This window comes from Amphiura filiformis, chromosome 14, assembly GCF_039555335.1.
Source record: "Amphiura filiformis chromosome 14, Afil_fr2py, whole genome shotgun sequence".
NCBI lineage: Eukaryota > Metazoa > Echinodermata > Ophiuroidea > Amphilepidida > Amphiuridae > Amphiura > Amphiura filiformis.
In genome coordinates, this window is record NC_092641.1 from 53667649 (window position 1) to 53695039 (window position 27391).

General features: G+C 37.1%; 1 protein-coding gene across 1 annotated transcript; it reads right to left on the bottom strand.

Annotated features, from left to right (window-relative positions):
• Window positions 1-1848: 1848 nt before the first annotated feature.
• LOC140169502 (uncharacterized) lies at window positions 1849-26827 on the bottom strand. The gene is made up of 8 exons (XM_072192764.1): window positions 26440-26827; window positions 24423-24504; window positions 23243-23295; window positions 21573-21701; window positions 20569-20765; window positions 14140-14217; window positions 12348-12558; window positions 1849-4126 (listed from the first exon to the last, which is right to left on the bottom strand). Exons 1-8 carry the CDS (start codon window positions 26825-26827, stop codon window positions 4080-4082), a joined length of 1185 nt encoding a protein of 394 aa, XP_072048865.1. The 3' UTR covers window positions 1849-4079.
• Window positions 26828-27391: the final 564 nt, after the last annotated feature.

Genomic DNA, 27391 nt, shown 5'->3' on the forward strand with positions numbered 1-27391 from the left:
CATTCTCTAGTGTTGTGGTTCACCCACTGCCTCACTGATGTGTCTGTATCTGGTTGAGCTTCTGTGAGGTCATCAAGCACCGATTTTGGTCTACTTCTTAAGCTCTGGGATTTATGTTCATAATCCTCCAATACATCTATTTTGGCTTGCTGTATGTTTATTTCGGTCTTCATTTCCAACCACTCTCTTTGTTGTTGCAAGTCCCTTGCCCTGGCTTGCATTTCTTGTTCCAAGTCTCTTGCCCTTGCTTGGATATTAAATTCCTCACTTTCTAAAGCTTGTTTTTCCTTCAATGCTTTGGCTCGACATTCTAGCTCTACCTTTCTCGTTGCTGCTTGTAATAAAGCATATTCTGTACTTTTTGATAATGCATCACTTTTATAAGATCTTCTGCTTCTTAATTCGGAACCGCTTTTATGACTCGACATGATGTCTTCGATAGTACCGAAACGAACGAATTAACGAAACGACGCCGATGCAAGCAACGAAGCGCAATACTTTTCTAAAGTGAACAACGGTTCACTAATTTATGTGAGAAACTATACGTAGCACCAGTGTAAGGTGTGCTTTGTGAGGCTACATGTGTCGAAACCTGAAATAAATACGAATGTCAGTATACACGAAACTTCGCTTGAATGCAGGCCCTACGTTGCTTACCGACGGGTGGAAGAAAGCTCGATCCACCCGTTTATCGTGCTCCGACGGGCGGGAGTAAGCTCTTTGCGCCCGTTTATTAATACCACAAACTCTTTTTTAGGTAGAAGTCCTGAGTCAGTGTTGTATGATTCTATGAGTTATTCCTGCACAACGGTGCAAGAGATCTAATGTCAGTGTTAGAAATGTACATACAGGCACTTTACTACCAAACTTTATTTGAATTGTCGTAAGCGACTCGCGAATTGTCGTAAGCGACTCGCGAATTGTCGTAAGCGACTCGCGACTGGTGGGAGTAAACTTGTTACCCCTTTATTAGATATTTATTAAAATACCACAAAGCTATTTTTCAGTAGTAGTCCCGTGTCAGTTTGTGCTTTTGATTCTACAAGTCATTCCTGCACAACGGTGCAAGAGATCAGTGTTTGAAATGTACATGCAGATATCTTTATTTTATTTCTACGATTCGGATTCATAGGCCTCAATAACTTCTTTGAAGTTCTAATCTGTAAGCTTCTACCAAATGTGCATTTATCTACATGCACACTCATTAATATTTGCTATATTCAGTGACGTCTGACATGACTGGAGCTGCCGTATTCTGTTTGTGCCAAAGCAATGTTTATGTTTACACTGCTGACAGCTATTTTTTAGGCCCGGGGGGGCACTTCAATCTGAAATGGATATAGGTGTAGGGCTGGCGCTTTCGCACTAAGGGGCATTCGGTGAGAGCAACATGTAAAAAATATGGGGTCATTGGGTGAGAACATGACCTTTTTTTAAATGGAATCTTTGGGTGAGAACCAAAACAGCGCCACAAAAACCTCGAAAATCGAATTTCTAGTTCTAAATGGCTTCAAATTTCTTTACTTTTTCAAAATAAGTAACAAAATCAGTGATAAATGAAAGTTGCTGTTTAAGGGTCTTTGGGTGACAGATCAAATGGAAAAATAGGGGGTCTTCGGGTGACAGAGCGCGGAGCAAGCATGTGTTCGTAAAAAATATGGGGTCTTTGGGTGACAGCGATGCTGAAAAAGGGGTCTTAACAGCCCTACATACGCGTCACCTCCAAAGTTGGAGTGCCCCCCGGGTTTTAGGTAAGCTTACAAAACAGACGCTCAACGGAACCCTTATTTGGCAACTTTTAATACCAACTAACTAGTTTTTACAAATACATTCTTTTACAAATGTAGGGGCCAACTTGGATAGCTCCCCAGGTTAATTATGCAGATGCTTGGTAATCTTTTGACTCGCGTCCAACAACCAAAATACTTGACTTCAAATGACAAATTAGTGCACAAAGGGATACACTTATAACATGAAACGTATCTTATTTATTACTACTATCTGCACTTAGCTTTCCTTTACATATCGAAGTCTTTATATGTTGAACAAACGGTAAAAGAATGTATTTTACCGAGAGCATACTACAACAACAAACATAATTTTTTAACATGGCAGCCTCCAGTAAATTACATGTGATTGATGGGCTGCAGGCTATGTTTAGCCAGGAGGGTGAAAGTGCATAGGAACAATGCCGGAAACTACGTCACTCTATTGTTCGACTTAAACTACATCATTTTTAACGCATGCGTGTTCGTTAATAAAGCTTTAGTCTCCTCCACCTTCTCAACATGGTACGTGGAATGTCTGGAATCACACTGACGGCGGAGGAGAATACTAGCTGGTCAGACAGTTTAATTTTATCAAGCATAATTTTTATAATACCTAAACAATCACCGTCATTTGATCGATTTACTACAGAATATAATTGATTATTCAAAATATAATTTTAATATTGTAAACATGTTAACCTATATATTTGTGTACTAAAGTATAAGGACACGTGAATAAAATCATGTCGAAGACAAAATGGCCGCTAATCCGCCTATTGTCTAGACTTAAACTACATCTTCCGGTTTGTTACGTAATACTAGGATGCCCATCCCTTTGTATCGATCCCTGGTTTAGCTTACTTCAAGGGCGCTCATCACATAAACAAACATGCCATAGGAATGCAATGATTAAGGATGCACAACACTTAAACAAACTTTGAATTTAGGTAAATGGCATCAACACATAGCATTAGATTTATAAAGATTAATTCGAGGTCTGTTCAAACATAATTTTTTCAATAATTTGCCATAACATTTTATTATATCGCGAATTTTAAAAAAATCAAAATTATTGGATATCATCAGGACATTCCTCATATTCAGAATGCAATTTGATGTGTCTGATGTGCTCTCATATCCCACAAAAATACTGTGCAAACGTTTCTATCCGATCCCTTAAAGTCATAATGTACGATCTTATAATATGAATTTGGTTAATTTTTTTTCGAACCTGACTTTTTGGCATATTTGTAATGTTTACACATGTCACAACTTGCACCTAGATGGAATCGGCCAAATTTGTTGTGTTTGTAGGTAAACAGAGCAAAGTTCGACATAAAGTCATAATTCAAAGAATTATGACTTTATGTCCTCCCATAGAACTGCGTGTTAAACGGCCAAAATAAACAAGCAGTGTTTCTTTCACTTTACCTCATTATTTCAGCTCAAAATGGACAGAAACCATTCCCGATAATTATTACTAGTATTATTTCAGCATTTTGAGTATATAATGACAAATTTAAAATTTGAAGGAAATCGTAAATTGGGTTGAGATGAGGTACCATCATAACAATGTTAAATTCATAATTAAGAATAATCTTTTTTTGGGGGTGGGGGTTGCCAGTTAGGGAGTGTCTTGTTTTAGTTATTATTAGTGTATGGGGGTAAAAATAAGATTTGGTTAGTATAAAATTGTCACCCTTTGGTAATTCGAGAATTTCAATGTCAAAGTTTACAAAGGGGTAAAACATTTCTCAGGTCACATATATTCCGAAAATGTACAGTTTGACCTATCTGCAACTTATCCTTCCCGAGTAACAAGCAAGGTAAAACTTTTTTGGGCTTAACAGGCGTGTGTCAATTATTAAGAATATATTTTTTACCTATAAAAAGAGACGGCATGGCCGGTGACGTTATATTTACGTGGTTGAATTTTGGGCACTTCTTTTAACATGAAAATGGTGGCTTTTCGACGGGAATAAGTCAACTCCGTTTAAGATTTTTACCACCCATACTTTCACCCCTTTTAAGATTGTTTACACACGATGAAAAATCTATTTCGAGTTCGGTATTTTAATTCATAATCGAGAATTTCAATGTCAAAGTTGACAAAGGGGTAAAACATTTCTCAGGTCACATGTATTCCGAAATGTATAATTTGACCTATCTGCAACTTATCCTTCCCGAGTAACAAGCAATAATTAAAATTGCAGACACCAGTGTGAATTATTCTTATTTATCTCCCTGCTAATTCTACTTCTATTATGCATACTTCGATTATTTTATTATAATTTTTATTGTAGCAATAATTTAGAGACCAATGCAGAAGTCTTCAGGGTCAAATCCAGGCTGGTGACCTGTACAAATAAAAGAAAAAATACTGAATATGAAATATTATTGTATATTATAATGAAGAAGAAAATAATGTTATTGTATATTATAATAAAAACATAATGATCCCCCAAATTTGGCATAAGTATACAACAGATGTGGGGTGTGGGGGTGTGTGGTGGTGGGGGTGTGCACTCTCAGAACATTGGATAAAAAATGAATGGGCAGAAAACAGTTGGTTAAAAAATGCCCAACAATGGTTAAGATTCTTGAAGTTGGGCAAAATACAGTTTACTACATGGTTGGTCAAACCTGTCAATATGGTATTTACACAATGTTGGTTAAAAGTTAACCAACCTTGGTAAAAAACATCCTTTTCCCGCCAATAAAGTTGGGTAAAGTATGGTTTTGCCCAACCATGGTCACATGGTGTTCCTTTGCGAACTGTGATTGGTCATTGTGTTGGGCAAAAATGCATTTCAGAAAACAAGATGGCCGATATGAGTGGCTTGCTGCAAAGCTGTGGATCGGGGTCTTCAAGGTCTGTTGGAGACATTTGAAGGTAAGAAATTATATTATAAAGTATATCATTTCATCGGGTATAACACAGTGTGTGCGAGGCCGAGACTGTGAGCAAGACTTACGATGCTTTATCGACGACAACTACCCACCACAACCGGTAAGCTTAAGCTTACCGGTTGTGGTGGTAGCTGTCACCTGTAAATACATGGTTGGTTAAAATTTGAACCAAGTTGGTTAAAATTTTTAACCAATGTTCTGAGAGTGTGTGTGGGGTCGTCTTGACTTACAGGCGCAGGGCTTGTTGCTCCGTGGTTTCATGTCATTTCCATTCATGCCCGGGAAGGGGGCACTTCAATACGAAATGGATATAGGTGTAGGGCTGACATTTTCGCTGCAAGGGCATTCGGTGAGAGCAAAATGTAAAAAATATGGGGTCATTGGGTGAGAACATGATTTTGTTTTTAAATGGAACCTTTGGGTGAGAGCCGAAATAGCGCCATAGAAACCTCGAACATTGAATATCAAGTTCTAAATGGCTTCAAAATTTCTTTTTGTTTTCAAAATTAGAAACAAAATCAGTGATAATTAAAATTTGCTGTTCAAAGGGTCTTTAGGTACTAGGTGACAAATCAGATGACAAGGGTCTTCGTTGGGTCACATCTTCGGGTGACAGAGCATATGTGACCCCTCCGCACAACTGAGCCCGGATGTCGCCAGTGCCACTATTGAGATATGCTCCATTGAACTTAACAATAAACAATAGGAAACAAAGGATTTATTGGCTGTTTTATTGATTTTTCACTACTTAAATGTCAAGTACTATAGACATGATATACATCATTTTAAAGCAGAATATTTTGGTTGAATATCTCCAAAATGATGATTGGCGACATCCGGGCTCAGTTGTGCTGAGGGGTCACATATGTTCGTAAACAAATATGGGTCTTTTGGTGACAGCGACGCTGAAAATGGCGTCGTAACAGCCCTACATACGCGTCACCTCCAAAGTGGGAATGTCCCCCGAGCATTCATGTCCGTTGTTTGCACGCTGTTCTGCCTTGCCGACAATCCTGTTGTATTTGGTCCTTCCAACGAGGTGGTGGACGGGCTGTTCCTCTTGGGTGTGTGGAATCCTGGCGATAGACTTGGTTTGGTAATCTATTGGCAGGCATCCTTATAACATCATGGCCAAACCATGTGACGTGAGACGTTGTCATATTAAGTTGCAATCCAGGAAAAAAGGTTGGCACACTTTGCCTGTATTTTGGTATATGCCCCGCTCCCCCAATTCAATGTTGGACCAAGCAATGTTGTCCGTGAGACCTTCCAACATTAAATGGGGAGTGAGGAAGGGTGAGATATAGGGGAGGGGGTCTGTACTTCACATGTTATATGCATATTTGCAATTTTGATAGGGCACACATTTCAATTGTATAGTGCAAGTGTGCCAACTATTTTTTTTTCCAGCATTGCAGGCACGAACCTCCTCTTTTATCATCCCATCTGTCAATGATACACCACGCATGGAGTGGAGTGAGCTTAATAGATGTTGTGAGGGTCCAAGAATCTGATCCATATGTTGCAATTGATACATCTTAGTCTTAAAAGATCTTTTCAGGTCATGGTGGGACCAGACTGTATAAGTGTTTTACATCTTCACTGAAGGATCATTGCTCCTCAGGACTACAAACTGTTGGACTTTGTCAACTGGTGCGTCATTGACAATGATATCCCGAGGGTCGTTTATCATAATTTTGCATCTAACCAAAAAACACTAAGTCATCTTTCCAGTATGTGAGTGAAGGTAACTCAAAAACTAGAGCACTTTTGGAGATCCAGACCTGGACTGTTGATCTCCAATCTCCATTGCATACATGCTCATCCAATTGATCTTAACAATTTGGAGCTTATCAAAAAGCATATCCAGCAGGGTGGTGTCATCCGCGTTGTGGAAGTTGTTGATCCTTACATCATACATCTTGGCACCTGTATCATGTTGTTGTAAATCTTTCATAACAAACTCCAGGTAAAGGTTGAATTAGGCTGGTGACAGCATAGCAGGCGTCCTTACCTTCTACCAACCTAATATCTTTGACAATATAGCACACTTGATCTGAAGGTACATGTATGACTCCCGGGGGGGCACTCAACTTTGGAAGTGACGGGTATGTGCCTACCGGAGTCGCGAAGTAGGGGCCTATCGGGTACAAAGCGTTATTTTAAAAAGGGGTCATTGGGTACAAACAAAATAAAAAAGGGGTCATTGGGTACAATATTTTGAAAAAGGGGTCATCGAGTATAAGATTTTAAAAAAGGGTCATCGGGTAGAAAATTTTGAAAAAATGGAGCAAAATTTCGAAAATTTCGGCATAATTTTGAAAAAATGGAGCAAAATTTGACAGTTTCGGCATTTTTTTGTTGCATTTTGATGATGCTATTCTAGAAAAAAGGAGGTCATTGGGTAGCTGCAACCAAAAAAGGGGGTCATTGGGTAGCCGCAACTAAAAAAAAGGGGGGTCATCGGGTATGGCTTTTTAAAAAAGGGGGCCATCGGGTAGGCCTATAGTCGACTTCAAAAGAGGGGGCACATACCGTCACTTCCAAAGTTGAGTGCCCCCCCCCCGGGGTATGACTTCGATGAGATCAATCAGCTATCAACACATGCAACAAGAGCTTCGCGCCGAATGGTGTCGACATTTTTTAAACTATATGTTCTTAAGGGCAATTCCATGGTAACTCGTGGGCATCCTTTTGCAAACTTGATGCTCCAGCTTTTAAGAGCTCTTGAACATAATTTTTTAGAAGTGGCTCTATACCTCAAAAAATAGATTTTTCTGATATTTTGTGTAATGATGCATGTTAGGGTGTTGACTACTTGTGTGACTAAAAAAAATTCAAAAATCGGCTCGTTGCCATGGAAACGGCCAAAACCCAGATTCTGTCATTTTGGGCCAAATTGGCAGTGAAATTAGTTAAGAAACATGTTATTTCAAGTGTTCGCTGCAACTAAGCCATATAATGCTGGTACATTACATTAAGTTCTTGTGAAAGGACATCTATTCATCTGATGATCAGCATATTTAGAGGTCAATAGGTTATTCTTAAGGGTACGTGCAGAGCCCATCTGCCAGGTGTATTTTCACTTTTTCATAAAATGTCATTTTAGCACCTAAAATATAATCATGAAAATCAACAACCCGGTGTTGCCAGAATTTTATCCATTCTAGTGTGGGTAGTACAAGCTAGGTACTTTACATTTTAGTAAAAATCAGCTTGGGCAAATGTTACTTCTAAATACAGTGTTGCCAGAAAAACCGGTATTTTTGCAAATTGACATTTTGTCAAATTACGCCTTGTTGTCACAATTTTGTGCATTTTGACAAATATTTTCCTTCAAGGTGAATCCAAACAACACTTTTTCGTCTTTGTAAATATCTAAATACTGAAAATTCAAAATTAGTGTTGCCAGAGTTCTTGATAAAACACCCAATATTAGTATTTTACTGATAGTATGATTTGTTGTTGATGGTTTGATTGGGAAATGCTTATTTCTAATTTTCATACATCGAATGTACATAGTATAGATTGTTATATGAATGTTTAAACACCTGAGCACAAAGTAAGTGTTGCCAGAATTCTTGATAAAACACCCAAAATCATAATGCCATGATCCAGTCCTCTCACGCTAAAGTTGACAACGTCAAAATTTGGTTTACTATCATCAATACCTTGTCCTAAAAAGCGTATTCAAATGGTAAAAACCCCACGGTTCTAGAATTATCTAGTACAAAGTTATAGTCAGGGTAATTATGGGTATTAATTTTGTTCTTTGTTTTCTATTGAATTTTGAACTGGTCACTCAAACCTTACTGGACTGGATCAATAATAATCAAAAATATTGATATCAATTTCAGCAATAATTAAAAAATATATAAATATCGTTATCAATAATAAACAAAAATATTATCATCAATATCAAAAATATTAAATATAATATCATCAATATTAACCAATAATAATATCAAAAATATTAATATTAATATCAATATAATCAAAAATATTAATATCAAAAATAATTCAATTTCAATAATAATCAAGAATATTAATATCAATATCAATAATAATCAAAAATATTAATATCAATATCAATAATAATCAAAACTATTAATATCGATATCAATATCAATAATAATCAAAAATATTAATATGAATATGAATAATAATCAAAACTATTAATATGAATAATAATCAAAAATATATATCAATATCAATAATAATCAAAAATATTAATATCAATAATAATCAAAAATATTGATATCAATTTCAGTAATAATTACAAAAAATATAAATATTAATATCAATATCAATTATAATCAAAAATAATGATATCAATTTCAATAATAATTAAAAAAATATATATATCGTTATCAATAATAAACGAAAATATTATCATCAATATCAAAAATAAACAAAAACATTGACATCAATAATATCAATAATAATCAAAATATTAACATCAATATCAATAATTATCAAAATATTAATATTAATATCAAAAATAATCAAAATATAAATATCAATATCAATAATAATCAAGAATATTAATATCAATATCAATAATAATCAAAATATTAATATCCATATCAATAATAATCAAAATATTAATATCTATATCAATAATAATGAGAAATATTAATATCAAAATCAATAATGATCAAATATATTAACATCAATATCAATAAAAAATGAAAAATATTAATATCGATATCAATAATCAAAAATATTAATATGAATATGAATAATACTCAAAAATATTAATATGAATATGAATAATAATCAAAAATAGTAATACTAATATCAATTTTAAAATATTAAGATTTTGATATTGTTGATATTGATATTAATATTTTTGATTATTATTGATATTAATATTTGGTTATTATTGATATTAATATTAATATTTTGCTTATTATTGATATTGATATAAATATTTGTGATTGTTATTGATATTGATGTTAATATTTTTGATTATTATTGATATTGATAGTTTTGTTTATTAGTGTTATTGATATTGGTATTAATATTTTTAAATATTATTGATATATTGATGTGAATATTTTTGATTATTATTGATATTAACCCTAGGACTACGAAGTACCACCCCAAGATTTCTTATCCGTCATAAAAAAAATGCGCGCATTTACGCCCCGACCTAAACTAATCATAGATCCATCCTTTGCGCTCATTTTAGTGTAAAAATGTTTATCAGCACATTACCTGGGGGTAGGACCGGCTGTCAAAGATGAACATAGAGGGGGTGTTGGTGAGGGCCACCAATGGTTTCTACAGTAAAATAAATTATATTCATTTCGCTCATGTAAAATTATTATAAGCTATTGACTTTTTACTTGTTAGTTTGAGGAGAAAATTCGGTCAAATTGCATTTTTTGTAGAATTTTAGCCGAAAATCAATTTTGCCAATACTTTTGTAAATAGCTGAAATTTTCCAAATTTGCATGGGCGCCCTCACATTATGACGTCACAGCGACATTATATGAGAGGAATGTTTGTACTTATTGGTATCACTGGGGTAGAGGAGACCCATAGCTATACATTGATTCCAAATATAACGGTATATGACGTTTATAATTGAAAATTAGGGGTTGCAACCCCCTTCGTAGTCCGTGTTACAAAATATGGCTCAGTAGTTCTAGGGTTAATGTTAATATTTTTGATGATTGTTGATAATGATGTTAATATATTTGATATTTTTAATATTATTGATGATAGTAAACCAAATTGATGTTAATACTTTTGATTATTATTTATATCGATATTAATAGTTTTGATTAGTATTGATAATGATGTTAATAGGCCTACATTGATATTATTATTAATATTGATGATAGTAAAAAAATTTGATGTTGGATCATGGCACATATAAATATATATATATATGATGTTGGGTGTTTTATCAAGAATTCTGGCAACACTTACTTTGTGCTCAGGTGTTTAAACATTCATATAACAATCTATACTATGTACATTCGATGTATGAAAATTAGAAATAAGCATTTCCTAACCAAACTATCAACACAAAATCACTAAAATGCTAATATTGGGTGTTTTATCAAGAATTCTGGCAACACTAATTTTGAATTTTCAGTGTTTAGATATTTACAAAGACGAAAAAGTGTTGTTTGGATTTACCTTGAAGGAAAATATTTGTCAAAATGCACAAAATTGTGACAAAAAAGCGTAATTTGACAAAATGTCAATTTGCAAAAATACCGGTTTTTCTGGCAACACTGTATTTAGAAGTAACATTTGCCCAAGCTGTTTTTTATTAAAATGTAAAGTACTTAGCTTGTACTACCCACACTAGAATGGACAAAATCCTGGGAACACCGGGTTGTTGATTTTCATGATGATATTTTAGGTGCTAAAATGACATTTTATGAAAAAGTGAAAATACACCTGACAGATGGGCTCTGCACGTACCCTTAACAATAACTTATTGACCTCTAAATATGCTGATCATCAGATGAATCGATGTCCTTTTACAAGAACTTAATGTAATGTACCAGCAATATATGGCTTAGATACAGCGAACACTTGAAATAACATGTTTTTTCACTAATTTCACTGCCAATTTGGCCCAAAATGACAGAATCTGGGTTTTGGCCGTTTCCATGGCAACGAGCCGATTTTTGAATTTTTTTTAGTCACACAAGTAGTCAACACCCTAACATGCATCATTGCACAAAATATCAGAAAAATCTATTTTTTGAGGTATAGAGCCACTTCTAAAAAATTATGTTCAAGAGCTCTTAAACTCTTTTGAGTGGAACTTTTATTCTTTGTATTTTAATAACCAACATTCAAGGTTAAATCCGCTTGGTAATTGCTGCATGAAGATATCAACTGTTGTGCGTTTGGGACAGCTGTGAAAAACGGTAACTCGTGCTACGAGCAGAGGACATGCTAAAAAATCACTCACTTTTATTTTGATGGTGTCCTAAAACAAAACACACTATAAAGCCTAATTGATTATGATAAGTAACTAGTAATGGTAAGGTTTATCTTGGTATACCTTAGAAGAATTTGCCCTTCATGGTTTTACATTTGCTTGCAAAAAACACGGTAACTCGTGCTACCGTAACTCGTGCTACAGTTTGTCCGGCCAAAAAGATGGAAACGAATTACGTAATAAATACATTATCAAGATTTAAAAAAATGAAAAACTTTATAAAATATGTAAATTTAGATATTCCTTGAGCAATTACAAACAAAAAAACATGAAATAAAACCTTAATGAAGATGTGCAAAAGAGATCCAAAATGTAGGTCTTTTTTTTAAACTAAAAAAACAGGTTTTTCCAAAGAAAATCACGGTAAACATGTACCAACGTAACTGCGAGACAAGGAGCGTAGGCCTATTAACCTCTTTTATTTGATACCAAATTTGCCATTGTAGAACCTGTAGGTTTAAAGTTCTAAGCATTTTTCATGTTTTGGGCCATGTCCACTTTTGCATGGAATTGCCCTTAAACATAATGGGCTCTGTAAAAAATATTGGAGATGTAAATTGCGTATTATCTTGCTTTGTTGTTCACTGACGTTGCCCGATGCCCATTCAAGTAGCTACCTCTTTTAAATTATTTCTGAATGATTATTTATTACTCTCGGGCTCATAATTATTGTGATTTGTGATCCATATGCTTACCGTGCGAAACTTTGATGTCTTGGCATATCTCATGGTATTCCTTGCTTGCGATCAGTTTAGCTTGGGCTGGATTCCACCAATCGTTGAGTTTCGAGTCGTACCGAGACATCAAAGAGGTGCCGCCGACCTGGCAAGCCTGAAGGTGGTCCGTTACCTCCTCTATTCCTGTCTTACCTCTGAACCAGGTGGCATCCGAAAATATAGCATCTATCTACACAGAGGAATAAAATAGCCTTCAAGGTGAGTCTGAAAGAAGTGTAATCTCGAAAAATAAGTTGCTTGAAAACTAAAATGAACCGCACAGGAAATCGTGTGCGCTGTGATAAATCAGTTTACACATAGGCCCTTACTTTAAAAAAAAATCCAATTTACCTTTGCATATAAGTCTAATATAACATTTTTGTTTTAAACTAAAGAAAATACAAATACGCAACCAATGGCCGGGGGGGCAAAATTGCCGCAAAAATTGGAAATTTACATAATTTTGCGACACATTTTGCGCAAAATTGCCACAAAAAGTGGAGATGTACGTAATTGTGGCTGTTTTGTATCAAAAGTGGGGGAACTGGGTGGGAAGAAGACAAATTAATTGGGGGGATGCCCCCCTCTCCCCCGTAGCGCCGCCACTGTACGCAACGGCATAAATTCGACTGTCTAAAGGGTAATGGGCGTCGTTGTCAAGTTTCACACCAACCTTCGACATGGAATTTTTCAAAAGGGAAACACAAGGACCAGTAACAGAGCACAGCGTCTTAGATCTCATGGTCACGATTTCATGAGTAGCCGACTGAACAGAGTCACCCATTCAGTTAACCTCATTTGAAATTCACACTCCCTATGTGGGAGATTAAGGTCATGTCTTCCATAGGGTGTGATTTTAACTGGAATATCATATTTATACCATATTATGAAACCCACTGCGGATCTCTTAAAGCCATATTATAACATTTTCAAACAAAATAGATTAGCATTTCTTTGCCATAAAATTTTAGCTTTTACTGTCAGATATATCCCCTTTTATTTTTGAGCCGAACAACTACGGCAAAGCAAAGAAAATTGGAATGTACTACCAGCGCACATGTCGCAAATACGTACCACTCCTTCGGTCATGTTGTGGTACGACCCTTTGTTGTGTATATCACCGTCCCGTGCGCCGTGTACGTCCCGTACTCTGTGTTATGAACATAAATAAATAAATTTCGGAATTTATATAGCGCTTTTTCCAGAGGATTCAAAGCGCTGTAATTTCGCTGCGTGGTGAATCATCACAATCAGATCGCATCAACTAGGCTAGTTGCAGCCGAACCTGGCGCAAACCTATCCGCACTTAGATTGTAACATCCACCCATTTTCTGCAGCTCCCCAAATTCCATTGGGTGAAGGAAGTTTTTGATAACGAAACAACTAATCACCGATTTTGAAAGCAGGAGGAAACCGGAGATCCCGGAAAACCTGCGAGAGCGAGCATGGATCGGGATAAACCAAGTGCACATGAGTCCTTGGGCCGCGCCGGGGCTTGAACCCGGGACCTCAGTGGTGCAAAGCGAGGGAACTACCGCTGCGCTAACTCGCCCTCCCCTACATCGTGTATGCGTTCGAGTAATAATTCCATCGTAATAATAAAGCGACGGTTCGGGGACAGCACCTAGAGTCTTGATTTTTGCAGGGTATATTGGTTTAATAAAGTACAATTTAATCGTGTAAAAAAGGAATTTTAAAAATTCAGTGAGGGCGTCTTCCTCAGCAAATGTTATAATATGGCTTTAATGAAAGACGAATTCATTATTCTCACCGTTTCGTCTTTCAGCCATTCCAAACCCTGGTCATATCCGCTGGCACGTCGTATGTTTTCTATTGGAACTACTGCTCCCTGAAGTAAGAAAAGGGGTACGATAATTATCACAAACCTGAAGCTTATGAATTTTAGTTTTAGGCTTGTGGTATTTTATAAGTTGACCTCAAATGACCTTTGACCTTAGTATATGACCTTGAACACCACCAATAGACGAGGCTTCGCATAGTGCAGCTATGACCCAAATTTGGTTGCAATAGGATTTGAACTGATCAAATGAGACCAACTTTTAATTTACAAGTTGACATCAAATGACCTTTGACCCCCTTTGACCTCAGTATTTCACCTTGGATACCACCAACACAAGAAGATACCCATAATGCAGTTGAGGGTTCACATAGTGCAGCTATGACCCAAATATGTTTGCAACAGTTTGATATAAAATTGAATGGTTTTAAAATATTGGACGAGCGTAGTCGAGTCCAATATTTTAAAACTCATAGCGAGACCAATAAATTTGTAGTATTTGGTGAAACATCCCATCCAATTTTATCATTATTATGTTTTCAGAATCTTTACTTTAAAATAAGTTTAAAATTAGTCTGTGTTTAAATTAGTTTTTGTTTATCGTAGAACTCTACTACATGCAGCTTCCAAGTTCAAGTGATGGCAAGCAAAATATAGTAACTATAGTAACATTTGGTGCAGCTGCAATATTTGAAGGATTTACCAATGCTAGCAGTAGAGTCTAGAGAGACTGACACCTGTGTTGGCACTATGGTGGTTTCATACTTTCCTGCCACTTGCCGCTTTGCTGCTCTGGCAACGATTTTACAGCACTGTCTCACCAGAAACCCCTACGGTTACAAGCAGCCGGCAAGCAGCAAGCCAATAGCCTATATCAATCACTAAGCGACAGATCGCTGGGTCTAGGAGTTCAATTTAATTTCAAGTCAACTTGGGTTTCATATTCATCCTGCTGCCGTTCAGTAGGAGGGTGCCGCTCCGCTTGCAGAAAAGCATAAGCGGTGCATGAAACGGCAAGCGGCAGAAGGTATGAAATCAGCATAGCATGACTAGGCTTGGGCTAAAATTCAGGCCTTGCTGATGAATGCATGAGTTTTATATTCAAGAAAAAATTGCTCCTCACATACAGCGTGTTTATAGTGAATATACCGCATTTTGAGTATACCGTATACGATCATCCTTGTATACCGATACCCTTGCTGTTTATAGTGGGACACAATTACCGCACAAATTATATACCAACTAACATTATCGTACATTTGCAATGACCCCGAGGTCACACGGGGAATGTGTAAATATTGTGGCGCGAGGTATAAACAGCACATTCAACAATATGATCATGGCGGTGAACATGTAGCTTCTGTTTTGATAACTCCTGGGGTGAGAATCGTTCTGAATGTCCTTCGCGCATCCTACGCATCATGAAGAAGCTCCTACTTCCGGTAATACCGCACACAATTGATACTGGTGTGTTTATAGTGCAAATATCTCGTGACAATATCCTTCAGTTTAGAAGGATACCGATGTACCGTATATACATATACTGCTTGTGTTTATAGTGGGCAAGTATCCGGATAATATCTGACCGGATAGAAATTATACCGCAATGTACCGCACATTTGCTCCCACTATAAACACGCTCGATGTCATAGATCTGGCAGCTGCATCGGCTAGCAGTTCTAATACTACTAGAACTAGCACCAAGAGACATTGGGCTGATTAAGGCCTAGGCTAAGCCTTGAGGCTAAGCCTTGAGGCTGAGCCTAAGCTTGGTGATTTGTGTTGTCTAATCATCTCTAGAGAATAGCCTACCTTTCTAGCTTCACACAATGCAAATTGCAAGCACATTATAAGCATGTCTTGTGCATGTGTGCAACTTCCAAAATAAGCTTACTTCCCTCGGCCTTGACTCCTTTCTCAAGCATTCTACTCTAAAAACATGAACAATCTTGAAAAATTAGCTCAAAACACTGGCTGTCATTTTTTTCTATACTTCAATTTCTAAAACAATTTTTGAGTTAGACCTTGGAATCTTGGATACCACCCCGGGGATACCACCAACACGAGAAGGTACCCATATTCATAATGCAGATGAGGGTTCAGATATATAGCGCAGCTATGACCCAAATTTGATATAAAATTGGATCGATTGAGCCCATATTTATTGGTCGAGCTATGAGTTTGAATTGGCCGAGACGTAGTCGGGTCCAATATGTTAAAACTCATAGCGAGACCAATAAATATTGAGCGTAAAGTATCCAATTTTATCATTATTATGTTTTGGATCCAATATTTTCACACACTTGGATCCATCAAAACATAATAATGGTTGCAATTGGATTTGAACTGTTCATATGAGACCAAGTTTTAATGTAAAAGTTTGGTTGCAATACGAATTGAACTGTTTATACGAGACCAAATTTTAACCAAGTCTTAAATAATGGTATTTTACAAGTTGACCTCAAATGACCTTTGACTTCAGTATATGACCTTGAACACCACCAATAGATGTGAGTTCCCATAGTACAGCTATGACCCAAATTTGATATAAAGTTGGATGGTTTGAACCCAATACTACAAATTTATAAGTCGAGCTATGAGTTTTAAAATATTGGACGAGACGTAGTAGAGTCCAATATTTTAAAACTCATAGCGAGACCAATAAATTTGTAGTATTGGGTGAAAAAATAAACATCCAATTTTATCATTATTATGTTTTCAGAATCTTTACTTATCGTAGAACTCTACTAGGGGCAGGAAGTTCATGGCCAGCAACTTACAGTAACATTTGGTGCAGCTGCAATATTTGAAGGATTTACCAATGCTAGCAGAAGAGTCTAGTCTAGAGAGACTGACACCTGCGGCAATATGCTGGTTTCATACTTTCCCAGATACTTCCCTGTCGCTTGCCGCTTTGCTGCACTGACAACGATTTTATTGCACTGTCTGCTGTGCAGCCGCACCAGAAACCCCTACAGTTACGTACCAGTAGCAAGCCGAGATATCAATCGCCGAGATCAATCGCTCTACCAGTTTGCCCAAATCGACAGATCGCAAGGTCAAGGAGTTGAATTCAATTTCAAGTCAACTTGGAGCTGCGCCAAACAGTGTCATCGCTCCGATATCTTCATGGCAGAAAATGCCATGGTAGGTTGAATCCACAGCCACGCATGGTCATTGTATTCCCACCTGTTTAATAGTTTTTAAATGCATAGTGGGCTGAAGGACATCCGACTAAGGCTAATGACATTAGCCTGTGACTGACCTCTGTACGGTCAGCGAGCATACATTCGCCATTGTCATCTGCTTACAGACTGCCTCTACGATAGTCTCCTACACAGACAGTTTGTGTCAGTCGGTCTGACACTCGTCGATCCTGTATGTTCGTGATAGCCACATACAGTCTGGCCCGAGACTACCTCCACGAGGGTCTACGCTGCGCTATTTAAAATCATGACTTTTGGTCACTTTTTCAGCTCAAGACGCACGCTAGATTCTCAAGACGCTAGCTAAAGACGATAATATCCGTTGAACATATATGTTCAAGTGCAAGGAACCAGATCTGGTTTCATTATACGAAATCATTTACGGGAAATATTCATCATTTTCCACCCCGGTATCCAAAGATTTATCGTCCGAATATCAATCGTGCATAGCACATTTACGTGTATCGATCCCGTGTATTCATTTCAGTGTCTCTGGTTGTATAATGTAATTATTAACCGGGCGATGTCGGTGTGCGCCACTATGACGTATACCGTATGAGAACATTAAATGATTTCTGGCGGTGCCGAGCAGCAACATTGGCTTTCATATTCAAATATGGCTGAGTGTAATCAATGTAATTTATAAGGTGAATTGCAATTCTATTCAATGTAAGTTCTGTAAATCCATGTATCATAAAAGATGTGTTTATGGTAATCTTGATGACGACAGTTAGTTCTGCTATATCTGGTCTGGTGATATTTTTTTCCATTTAATCACATTCTTGATGATGGTGAATTTTTGTTTACTATTCGTTATTTCAATAATTCTTATGATTATAATAAGATGTTAGATTTAAAGTTGAACCGTTTCTTATTTGAAGTTGGTATTAATGACAAGTCGCATTATTACCTTCAAACCCTTGGTATTTTAAACTCGTGCAACTATGTGTTTGATCCTTCATCTGACTTTAACTTGTCGTTTAAACCTGGGTTTTCTATTTTGCATTTAAATGTACGTAGTTTTAACAAGAACCAGGATCTTTATAATGCATTCATTTCTAATTTGAATTTCACCTTTTCGATTATTGCCCTGCCCGAGACCTGGTTCAAGGAGGATCATGCAAACCTGATTGACATTTCCAATTATAATTTGATAAGTATCCCTCGTCAAGGTAGGAGAAGTGGTGGTGCTGCTCTTTATGTTCGTAATACATTATCATTTAAAGCCAGACCGGATTTTTTAATTTTTTTATTTATAACATTCGGCCGAACCCAGGCTAATCCCAATAGTGCTCAGAAGCTACTAAATTTAAGGGACGCCATCCGGATATGACGGGACAGGGATATGGGAAGAGGTCCGATTTTAGATGCAGGAGGAAAACCGGAGCACCCGGAGAAAAACCTGCGAGGACGAGCATGGATCGGCAACCAAACTCACATGTGGCGCCGCGGGGAATTGAACCCGGGCCACAGTGGTGAGAAGCGAGTGAGAAGACCACTACACTAACCCGCCCTCCTCCCTTAAACTTGATTTAAACTTGATTCAAGCCGATCGTAATGATATTGATCATTCTGAATCCATTTTTGTTGAAATCATCTCATCACAATCCAAAAACATTGTTGGTAATGTATACCGCGTCCATCGTACTAATGTTGATACTTTTAATTCTGATTTATCTAACTGTTTAGATCGTATTTCACTTGAAAATAAAGTGTGTTACATCTCTGGTGACTTCAATCTTGATATTCTTCAGTATGACACCGACAACAAGGTTAATGAATTTGTCAATAATTTTTATTCTCATGATATGTTTCCACTTTATAGACCGTCCTACACGTATTGTTAATAACTCAGCGAGAATTCTTGACAACATATTCACAATGTTCTTAGTAAGCAGACTAAGTCGGGTATTTTTTGTTAATGACATTACCAATCACTATTCCATTTTTCAAGTTACTGGTGCTGTTGATTTACATGAACACAGCCCTAATATTAAGGGATGGGGTATGAAAGTTTGGACAGTAATATTGTGGGACATTTGAGCACGAAGAATGTCCTTCTGATATCAAATAATTTTGATTTTTTTTTTGAAATTCGCAATGTGATACCCATTTTATGGTAAATGATTAAAAATTAATATTTTTGATATTTAAACACAAAAAAATAGGTCTTTTTTTTTGGGGGGGGGAATCCATATCTTCAATATGAAAGATCAAAATTTTCAATTGATCGTCGGCTTTTTCTCCCAGCAACATACACTTTAAGAATATATCATTAGATTTATAAAATTTACTTCGAGGATTGTTATATATCAAAAATGTGAAAAATGTCAAATTTGAATAATTTATCATAAAATTTGTATTATATCGTGAATTTCAAAAAATGAAAATTATTTGATATCCGAAAGACATTTTGCGTATTCAGAATGCAATTCGATATGTCTGATGTGCTCTCATGTCCCACAAAAAATACTGTCGAAACGCTCAAAACGCTCATTCCAGATCCCTTAATTGTTTTAAGAATTATCTTCAGACCTAAATGATTACATACAATGGGAATCTTCTTAGACCTCTCGAAGGCCTTCGACGCGATCGATCAACACATCTTTCTCGATAAACTACATCATTATGGTATCAGAAGAAGTGCCTTCGCGTCGAGTGGTTTAAGAGTTACCTTACTAATATAACTCAGTATTGTAAAATAATTATATCCATTTGTGAATAATTGGGTCCAAGTGTTGATTATGTTAGATTTTAAAAATCTGTACAAACTTTAGGGACTAAAATTCTGAAAACATAATAATGGTTGCAATTGAACTGTTCATATTATGAGACCAATTTTCACTAGATACTACGGACGGAGGTACGGACATTGCTAAAACAGTACGTATGCCTCGCGGTGGTGGCATAATAATTATGAACCAAATGGCTTCAATTGGACCTTTATTTTGCAAATGTTTCCACCCACCTGTGTAGACCTATGGATAAACATATCCTTCTTTTTGCTTCTGGATTTTTTAAACTAAAATTGTACTAAAATCATAGTGTCAAAATGGCCCCCTAAATAGCTTCATTAGGGTCGGCCTTCATTTTGAGGGGGCTGCGAACCCATTGACTGGCCGATCCCCCACTTCCAAATTCGTTCCGCCGCCGCTACTGTGCGAGTAGGTTGGCCAGGCTTTTTAACCCTACTTACAATAATTCCTTTAGCCTGTGCAAGGCAATCTTCATTACCAATGGTTCCGGGGTAGAAAGCAATGGTCTTTCCGGTTATATTTCGCCAGTCGAAGTTCCTGGGATTTCCTGGTAGTGTGACAAATGCATGGTGCGGGGATATGGTAAATTGATCGGAAAAGGCGAAGGTACGTCGTCGCTCAGTATTAGATCGCCATCCTAAAGTAATAATAATAATAATAATAATAATAATAATAATAATAATAATAATAATAATAATAATAATAATAACAATAACAATAATAATAATAATAATAATAATAATAATAATAATAATAATAATAATAATAATTTGATAAGGGAATGTCTTGTTGATATAGTAATGTCGAAATTAAGACTAACTATCGAGTATACGAAGGAAATAAACGACAAGCATAAGATATGAAGCCTACAGTAAGTATTTGAAGTCACAAAATCATTTGACACCTCACGTGACCTTCCAAAATAGCGCCCGTGGCAATAGTATTTGCTATGTATTTCCTCCCGTGAAAAAATATCCCGAAAAAAATATCAATCTGCACTAATACACTTATTGGTGTAGCCTGTCACTATGAATTATTGTTTAAAAGTACAATAACACCGTACATTTAATTGTATACCGCCGCCTCTAATAATCAAAAAATCCGATCTTTATTCATCACGTCTATTGGCTCATTTTTTACATTGATCTATTATAGGAACTTACATCGATGATAACCAGCGTACACCACAAGACCCCAGAAAAAGATCATAGGCTCACTAACCCCTGATACGTCACTGAATACGTGGATTTAAGGTTTCTCTACCGGAAGTCAATTTGTGCCGAAATTCCTTCCTACAATGCAATAGGCGTATTACATAACAAAGGAGATGGATTAACCTCCGAACTGTATCCATTGCATTGTAGGGAGGAATTTCGGCACAAATTGACTTCCGGTAGAGAAACCCTAAATCCGCGTATTGTTTATGCTAGTATAATTATCTTACCACTGCACGCGTCATACCACCCTGCCATCAGCCCATGCCCTCCTTGTGATGCATCTCCCTCCTCGTTGCTCCAACAATTTGACCAGAGGTCGACCACAATCTTACAATTCTTATTGGCTATTCTGCAAACTGTTACAAAAACGAGATAATTGAAAGTCTTGAAAACACGCGTTTGAACTAAAACCATGCTATCATACAGCTCCAAAACCATGAAAACTGGGCAACTGTGTCATCTTAATATAACTTAAACTTAAGGTTATTAATTATGTTTAATTTGAAATTTAATCAAAAGGTCAGGGAACTTTTTCGCAGAGATGTAGACTTGAGTCGTGTGACTTGGACTCGAGTCTGACTCAAGTCACTATTTTTGGGACTTGTGACTTGACTTGTAACTTTTGCAAAATGACTTGACTTACTTGTGACTTAGACAACATGACTTGGACTTGGACTTGGACTTGAAAAAATTGACTTGTTACCAACGCAAGTCTAAGGTTACTTTCTTATGGATAGAATTTATGAATATTAATAGGCCTACAATTACATTAATGAATTATCCGCTGGCGGGCCTCGTGTCCGGCATAACCAGAACTGGAAATAAATTAATACATAAATAAATAGTGCCCTCAATCAGCGACACGGGCTCGGCGTGGGAAGTAAAAGTATGTCGGGTTGAAAACTCAGAGTCCTGTCCCAGCAAACACAAAACTGGTGAATAGACTTGTAGTGACTTGTGACAAGTTGTGACTTACTTGCGACTTGACTTGTGATTTGATGACTTGTGACTTGACTTGACTTGCAACTTTTTCAAAATGACTTGACTTACTTGTTGACATCTCTGCTTTTTCAACGTTACCATTTTATATAACCATACCAGGTATGCAGTACTTTGTAAGTTCCAGCTACACTGATATTACACAAAACCAAGCTTACAGTGAGAGTGGTCATGTTACATTTGGGTCATAACACACAACGTTTTAAAAACGTTTTAAACGTTTCGAACGTTCTAGAAACGTTTTTAAAACGTTTTGTGTTAGTTGCCAAATGGATTACAATCATTACATAAATCATTTCTGAAGTAACATGTAGTATTCACAGGTATTTATTTATCTTAAGATGTTTGATAGGCCTATATAAGTCTTTCACATGTATTTATTTATCTTAAGATTTTTGATACGTGAATCTGTCTGTTCGCCCTTATTCTCGGAACTGACAGGTCGCATGGCCCTCAAACTTGGTGGGTATGTGCAACTTGATCCGTCAGAGCAAATTTGCATTTGTTAGGACATCCGAGGTCAAAGGTCAGGTCAAATTTAAAATAGCTCTGATTGGGCTGTGTCGTGGGGAAAAATCCCTGGCACTTGCGGATTGCAAAACTGATATGAGGTCAAAGGTCAGGTCAAATTCACAGTTGCTCCCATTAGGCTGTAACTCATGGGGAATATAATCCCTGACACTTAGGCAGTTTGAAACCGCAAAGGTCATCCGAGGTCAAAGGTCAGGTTTTGATAATTATCATCACCGTTTACCGTGTCTACTACTAACCGTTCCCGTTTACCCAATTAGCGGAGGCCCGCGTGATGCGCGGAACGCCCGCTAGTGCATAGTTTAATAACTTGCATTTAACAAGCATCACAGTTTGAGAGATACGTATTTCCGAGTGTATAACTTACCTGCATTTATAATATCCGGGACAAATCCTTCCAACTTGCCAGTTTTTTCGCTTCTGTATATTAGGAAGAAGAACGGCAGCAAATGTACAGGATTCGATACTCGGATTGTTTATAGGTATTGATATTTGTACCTCAATTGTGTGAATTAACCTCAATTTTATGCTGTGTACTTTGGAACACTCGAAAATTACATTTTAACTCAAAATTAAATTTAAAAAAAATCCTTAAACAAAAAAAATCAAAATCAAAATTTTTAAGAAAAAAATCATTCCGCATTCGTTTTTGAAACTGCCATGAGCTTTGAGACATAGCATTATTTTTTTTTAGCCTTAGGTCCATATAGATGGGTCGAGTCTCATTTTGGCAAAAAAAGTTGACACAGACAAGATCAGTTTTCCGAAATCCATTGTGAGTACATCTTCGTACCTGTGGCTCCGGTCTCACCTGCGGGTTGTTTTTTTTTTTTTTTTTTGCGGTTTGCTTTAATCCTCAGTATTAGTAGTATTACATAAAAGTAATACAACTATACCTTATTGTTTTTCTTGTATTGGTTTATACCAAAGTTATTGTAGTAGTTGCATTTCTCTCATTTCTTGCAATAGGTTGTGTTTGTGCTGTTGTATTTCTTTGCATCATAGTATTAATATTCAATGATAACTTTATTCGCCGTCGAAGTGACGTCATAATCGGATTAACTACCATAGCAATAGATGAATACAATTTTTGAATAGATCGCCCTGCACTACAAGCAGATTGCACTAATCATCTGTGTATGTCAGCAAACATAGATTGAATACAATACCGTTCTTTTCAAATATACTAATCTTACAGGTGCGAGTGATCAGCATTTCTTTGACATCTATGTTTCAATGCATCGGTACCACGTGAACGTTGTAGTGCAGGGCGATATAGTCAAAATTGTATTCATATATTGCTATGGTAGTTAATCCGATTATGACGTCACTTCGACGGCAAATATGTTACAATAATTATTCGCATAATTTTAAAATACATTCATTTCTTATTTTGGTTTTGTTTCTCTTGTATCATTAGTGATTCCTGATGAAGGTCACTTGGACGAAAGCTTCATTCAAAGTGATAAGTACTGCAACGTCTTGACCCTGGATGGTGGAGGGAGGGGTACGTGTATTGTTGTTAACAATAATAATTGGATACTTGCATATAATACTGATTGAACCTGGCGTGTCCACCGTGTATTATCCAGACTTTGTCATCTTTGTCATAATCTGCAGACGTTAAACCTACGAATAATAGCATGAATAGACGTGATGTCGCAACATTTGTACATGACACGAACGCCGCGCTGGTTTAGTCTAATACTATAGACCTTTTTCCCTCTATCCCACAATGCACTATTCCAGGGGGGTATGACGTAGTTCATCAACCTCATAGATCGTGTGCATCCGATGGTCTTTGCCAGGCCCAGGTGGTGTATGACGTGCAGTCCCTAAATTCAGTAAATTTTCATCGTCAACCGTGTAATTGAATGGGATTATTTTGAAATTTTAAAACGCTTGAAATATCACAAACAAATAGGCCTATGTTGATAAATAATATAAATACAAGCTAAAACCGTTGGGGTTCGATAATGAACCCCACAAAACTAACCGAGTATATGGAAAATGCCATACGGCCGGGCGGTTTCACGAGTTGCCGGCGCGATCATGTCATCCGCCGCCTGGCCAGGCCTTTGCAATTATTTTGTCTTAATATGGGCATACTGATTCCATATATGCGGATTATCGTAAAGGCCATCGATGTTACTAATTATGTAATTATTGAATACACGAGTGATGCAGTTACGGAGCGATGCAGAACATCTGTGTAAGAGATTTATGTTTACGTCTTATTTTCATCTCCGAAAAAAAAGTGAAACGGACGCCGACAAAATATCACTGCGTGTCCCGTCATTAGTTTTTCACCATTAGGTCTATAAAATGTATACAAAGTTAGGTTTCAATAGCAGGAAACTTTTTTGGCTGAGGACACCATGTCCATAAGGCATAAATATGTTGTTTTTTGCCCCCGAAAGGTATTAGTGATCGCGGCGCCATTATCGTGATTATCGAGGATTCCTTTTTTGTGATGAAGGCACCAGCCGAAATGTCCGTATTCAGAATGTAATGAACTTAACTCTGTACTCCCCCGGGGAGATGATGTAGTTTGCGACACTCATACCCCCCTGGAATAGTGCATGATGGGAAAGAGGGAAAAAGGTATATAGATTGCCGTAACGATCGCGCAAATCATGTTAAATTTGGCAGAGATACAACACTTATAGTTTATCATTAACATGATTATAGGCTATGGAGCCAGTTCAACAACCCCCTCATTTTGTGGGAAAAGGTCATTGAACTTTCACACGGTGGTCAAGTTCAAAATTGCTTGAACTTAGTTAAAAACAACAATAGTGTATGCATCTAGTCATAAGGATTCAGAAAAAGTATCGTTTGATTATCTACGTACGGTTATGGAGTTATGGGCAAATAGGTAACATTGTGACGTCATTTAAATTATTTGTTTTGCCATGAGAAATCGGAAAAAGAATAGTTTTCCCTATGTATGATGTTTCGTTACCATGGTAAAAAAGCAAAAACAGGACAATATCCTATGAATCGCATTGAATTCTATATTGAATCAATTTGACCTTAACAATTCTTGTATTACCTGGATAAGAAGCACTCTTGGAGAGTTATAACTATTCTTTTTTCTCTTGGTTAAAGGTTATGATTGCCAAATCCATAAAATACTCACAAGTTTTAGACTTTCGCCATCTCGGCTGATGGCTTCTTATGGGATCCACTTTTCCCGCGGTTTTGGCCGCTGCTTCCGGTGATTTTCGCATCTCGCGGAGGCTTGGTTCTTATAAGTGGATCCTATACATGATCTAGAGCGTAGCTGCCGATGTCCCTGTTGACTGTTTTGTCCCCCCGCCTTCTAATCCAAATCGCTTCTCTGATAAGTCTTGTTTGTTGGTTCCCGTCTTTGTCAAGTAGCTTAGGCTCCTCCCAATTGATGACATGGTTTTCAATTGCAATGTGGTCGGTTATGGCAGATTTGTTTAATTCCGAAGTTGATACTGTTCTTATTTTTTCTGGTGTATTTTCTGTTTGCGACTTTTTCCGCATCTTTCTGGTGCTCTTTTAGTCCACCTCCGAAAGGACGACCTGTCTCACCAATATACGACTTGTCGCACCCTTTGCAACCTATCTCGTAGACCACCCCACTAGTCTTGATGGTATCCACTTTGTCCTTTGGGTGCACTAAAAGTCTTTTGAGTGTGAAGTATGGCTTCATGGCCACTGATATCTTGTGCTTGCGAAATATTCTCTGCAGTTTCTCTGATAACCCTTCCACATATGGTATTACCACCATGCCTTTCGTTTCAGTCTCGTGTGTGGTGTTCTTCTGGTCTCCTTTGCTCTTTACCAACTCCACTTTACCTTCTACCTGTTGTTTTGCCTTGTCGAAAGCCCACTTTGGATATCCACAATTGGTGACTGCCTTTTTGATTCTACTTTCTTCTTTCTTCTTATATTCGTCCTCCGTCACGATGGAATGCATTCTGTCAAGCAATGTTCTGATGACGCCTATTATTTGATGAAGTGGGTGTTGTGAATCGAAATTCAAATACTGGTCGATATGTGTTTTCTTTCTGTATACCAGAAGCTTTACTGTCCCATCTTCTTTTCTCACAATCAGTGTGTCCAGGAACGGGATCTTGCCATCGCACTCTTCCTCATACGGTAGGTAAACTTTATGTTTCCTATCGTGTCTACCGTGTTTAGGTGCTCAGTTAGTTGTTCTGTAGTGTCTTTCTTTATAATTTCCAGGACATCATCGACGTAACGACGCCATAGCCGGGGTTTACATTCTAACGGAGCGGTGGCGTGGCGATGGCCTTCTTCTCCAACCACTCCATGAAAAGGTTTGCGATTATCGCACTGACCGGACTTCCCATTGCTGCGCTGAATCTTCGTCGGTAGATCGGAATGTGAAGTAGGTAGTACAGTCAGTCTACTCTGAAGTACAAAGTACCGACGCGAATGCACACATTGTGCCGACTTTGAAGGCACGCGTACCTGCAGCAGAGACGCAGCACTACGCACTGTTAACGCGCTGTATACG

Coding starts and splice junctions, on each gene's coding strand:
- LOC140169502 (XM_072192764.1), bottom strand. CDS start 26,827: ATGCATTCCATCGTGACGGAGGACGAATATAAGAAGAAAGAAGAAAGT. Junction 20,766..21,572: donor GTGGTATGACGCGTGCAGTG/GTAAGATAATTA, acceptor TTATTACTTTAG/GATGGCGATCTAATACTGAG. Junction 4,127..12,347: donor AGACATCAAAGTTTCGCACG/GTAAGCATATGG, acceptor TTATTTGTACAG/GTCACCAGCCTGGATTTGAC.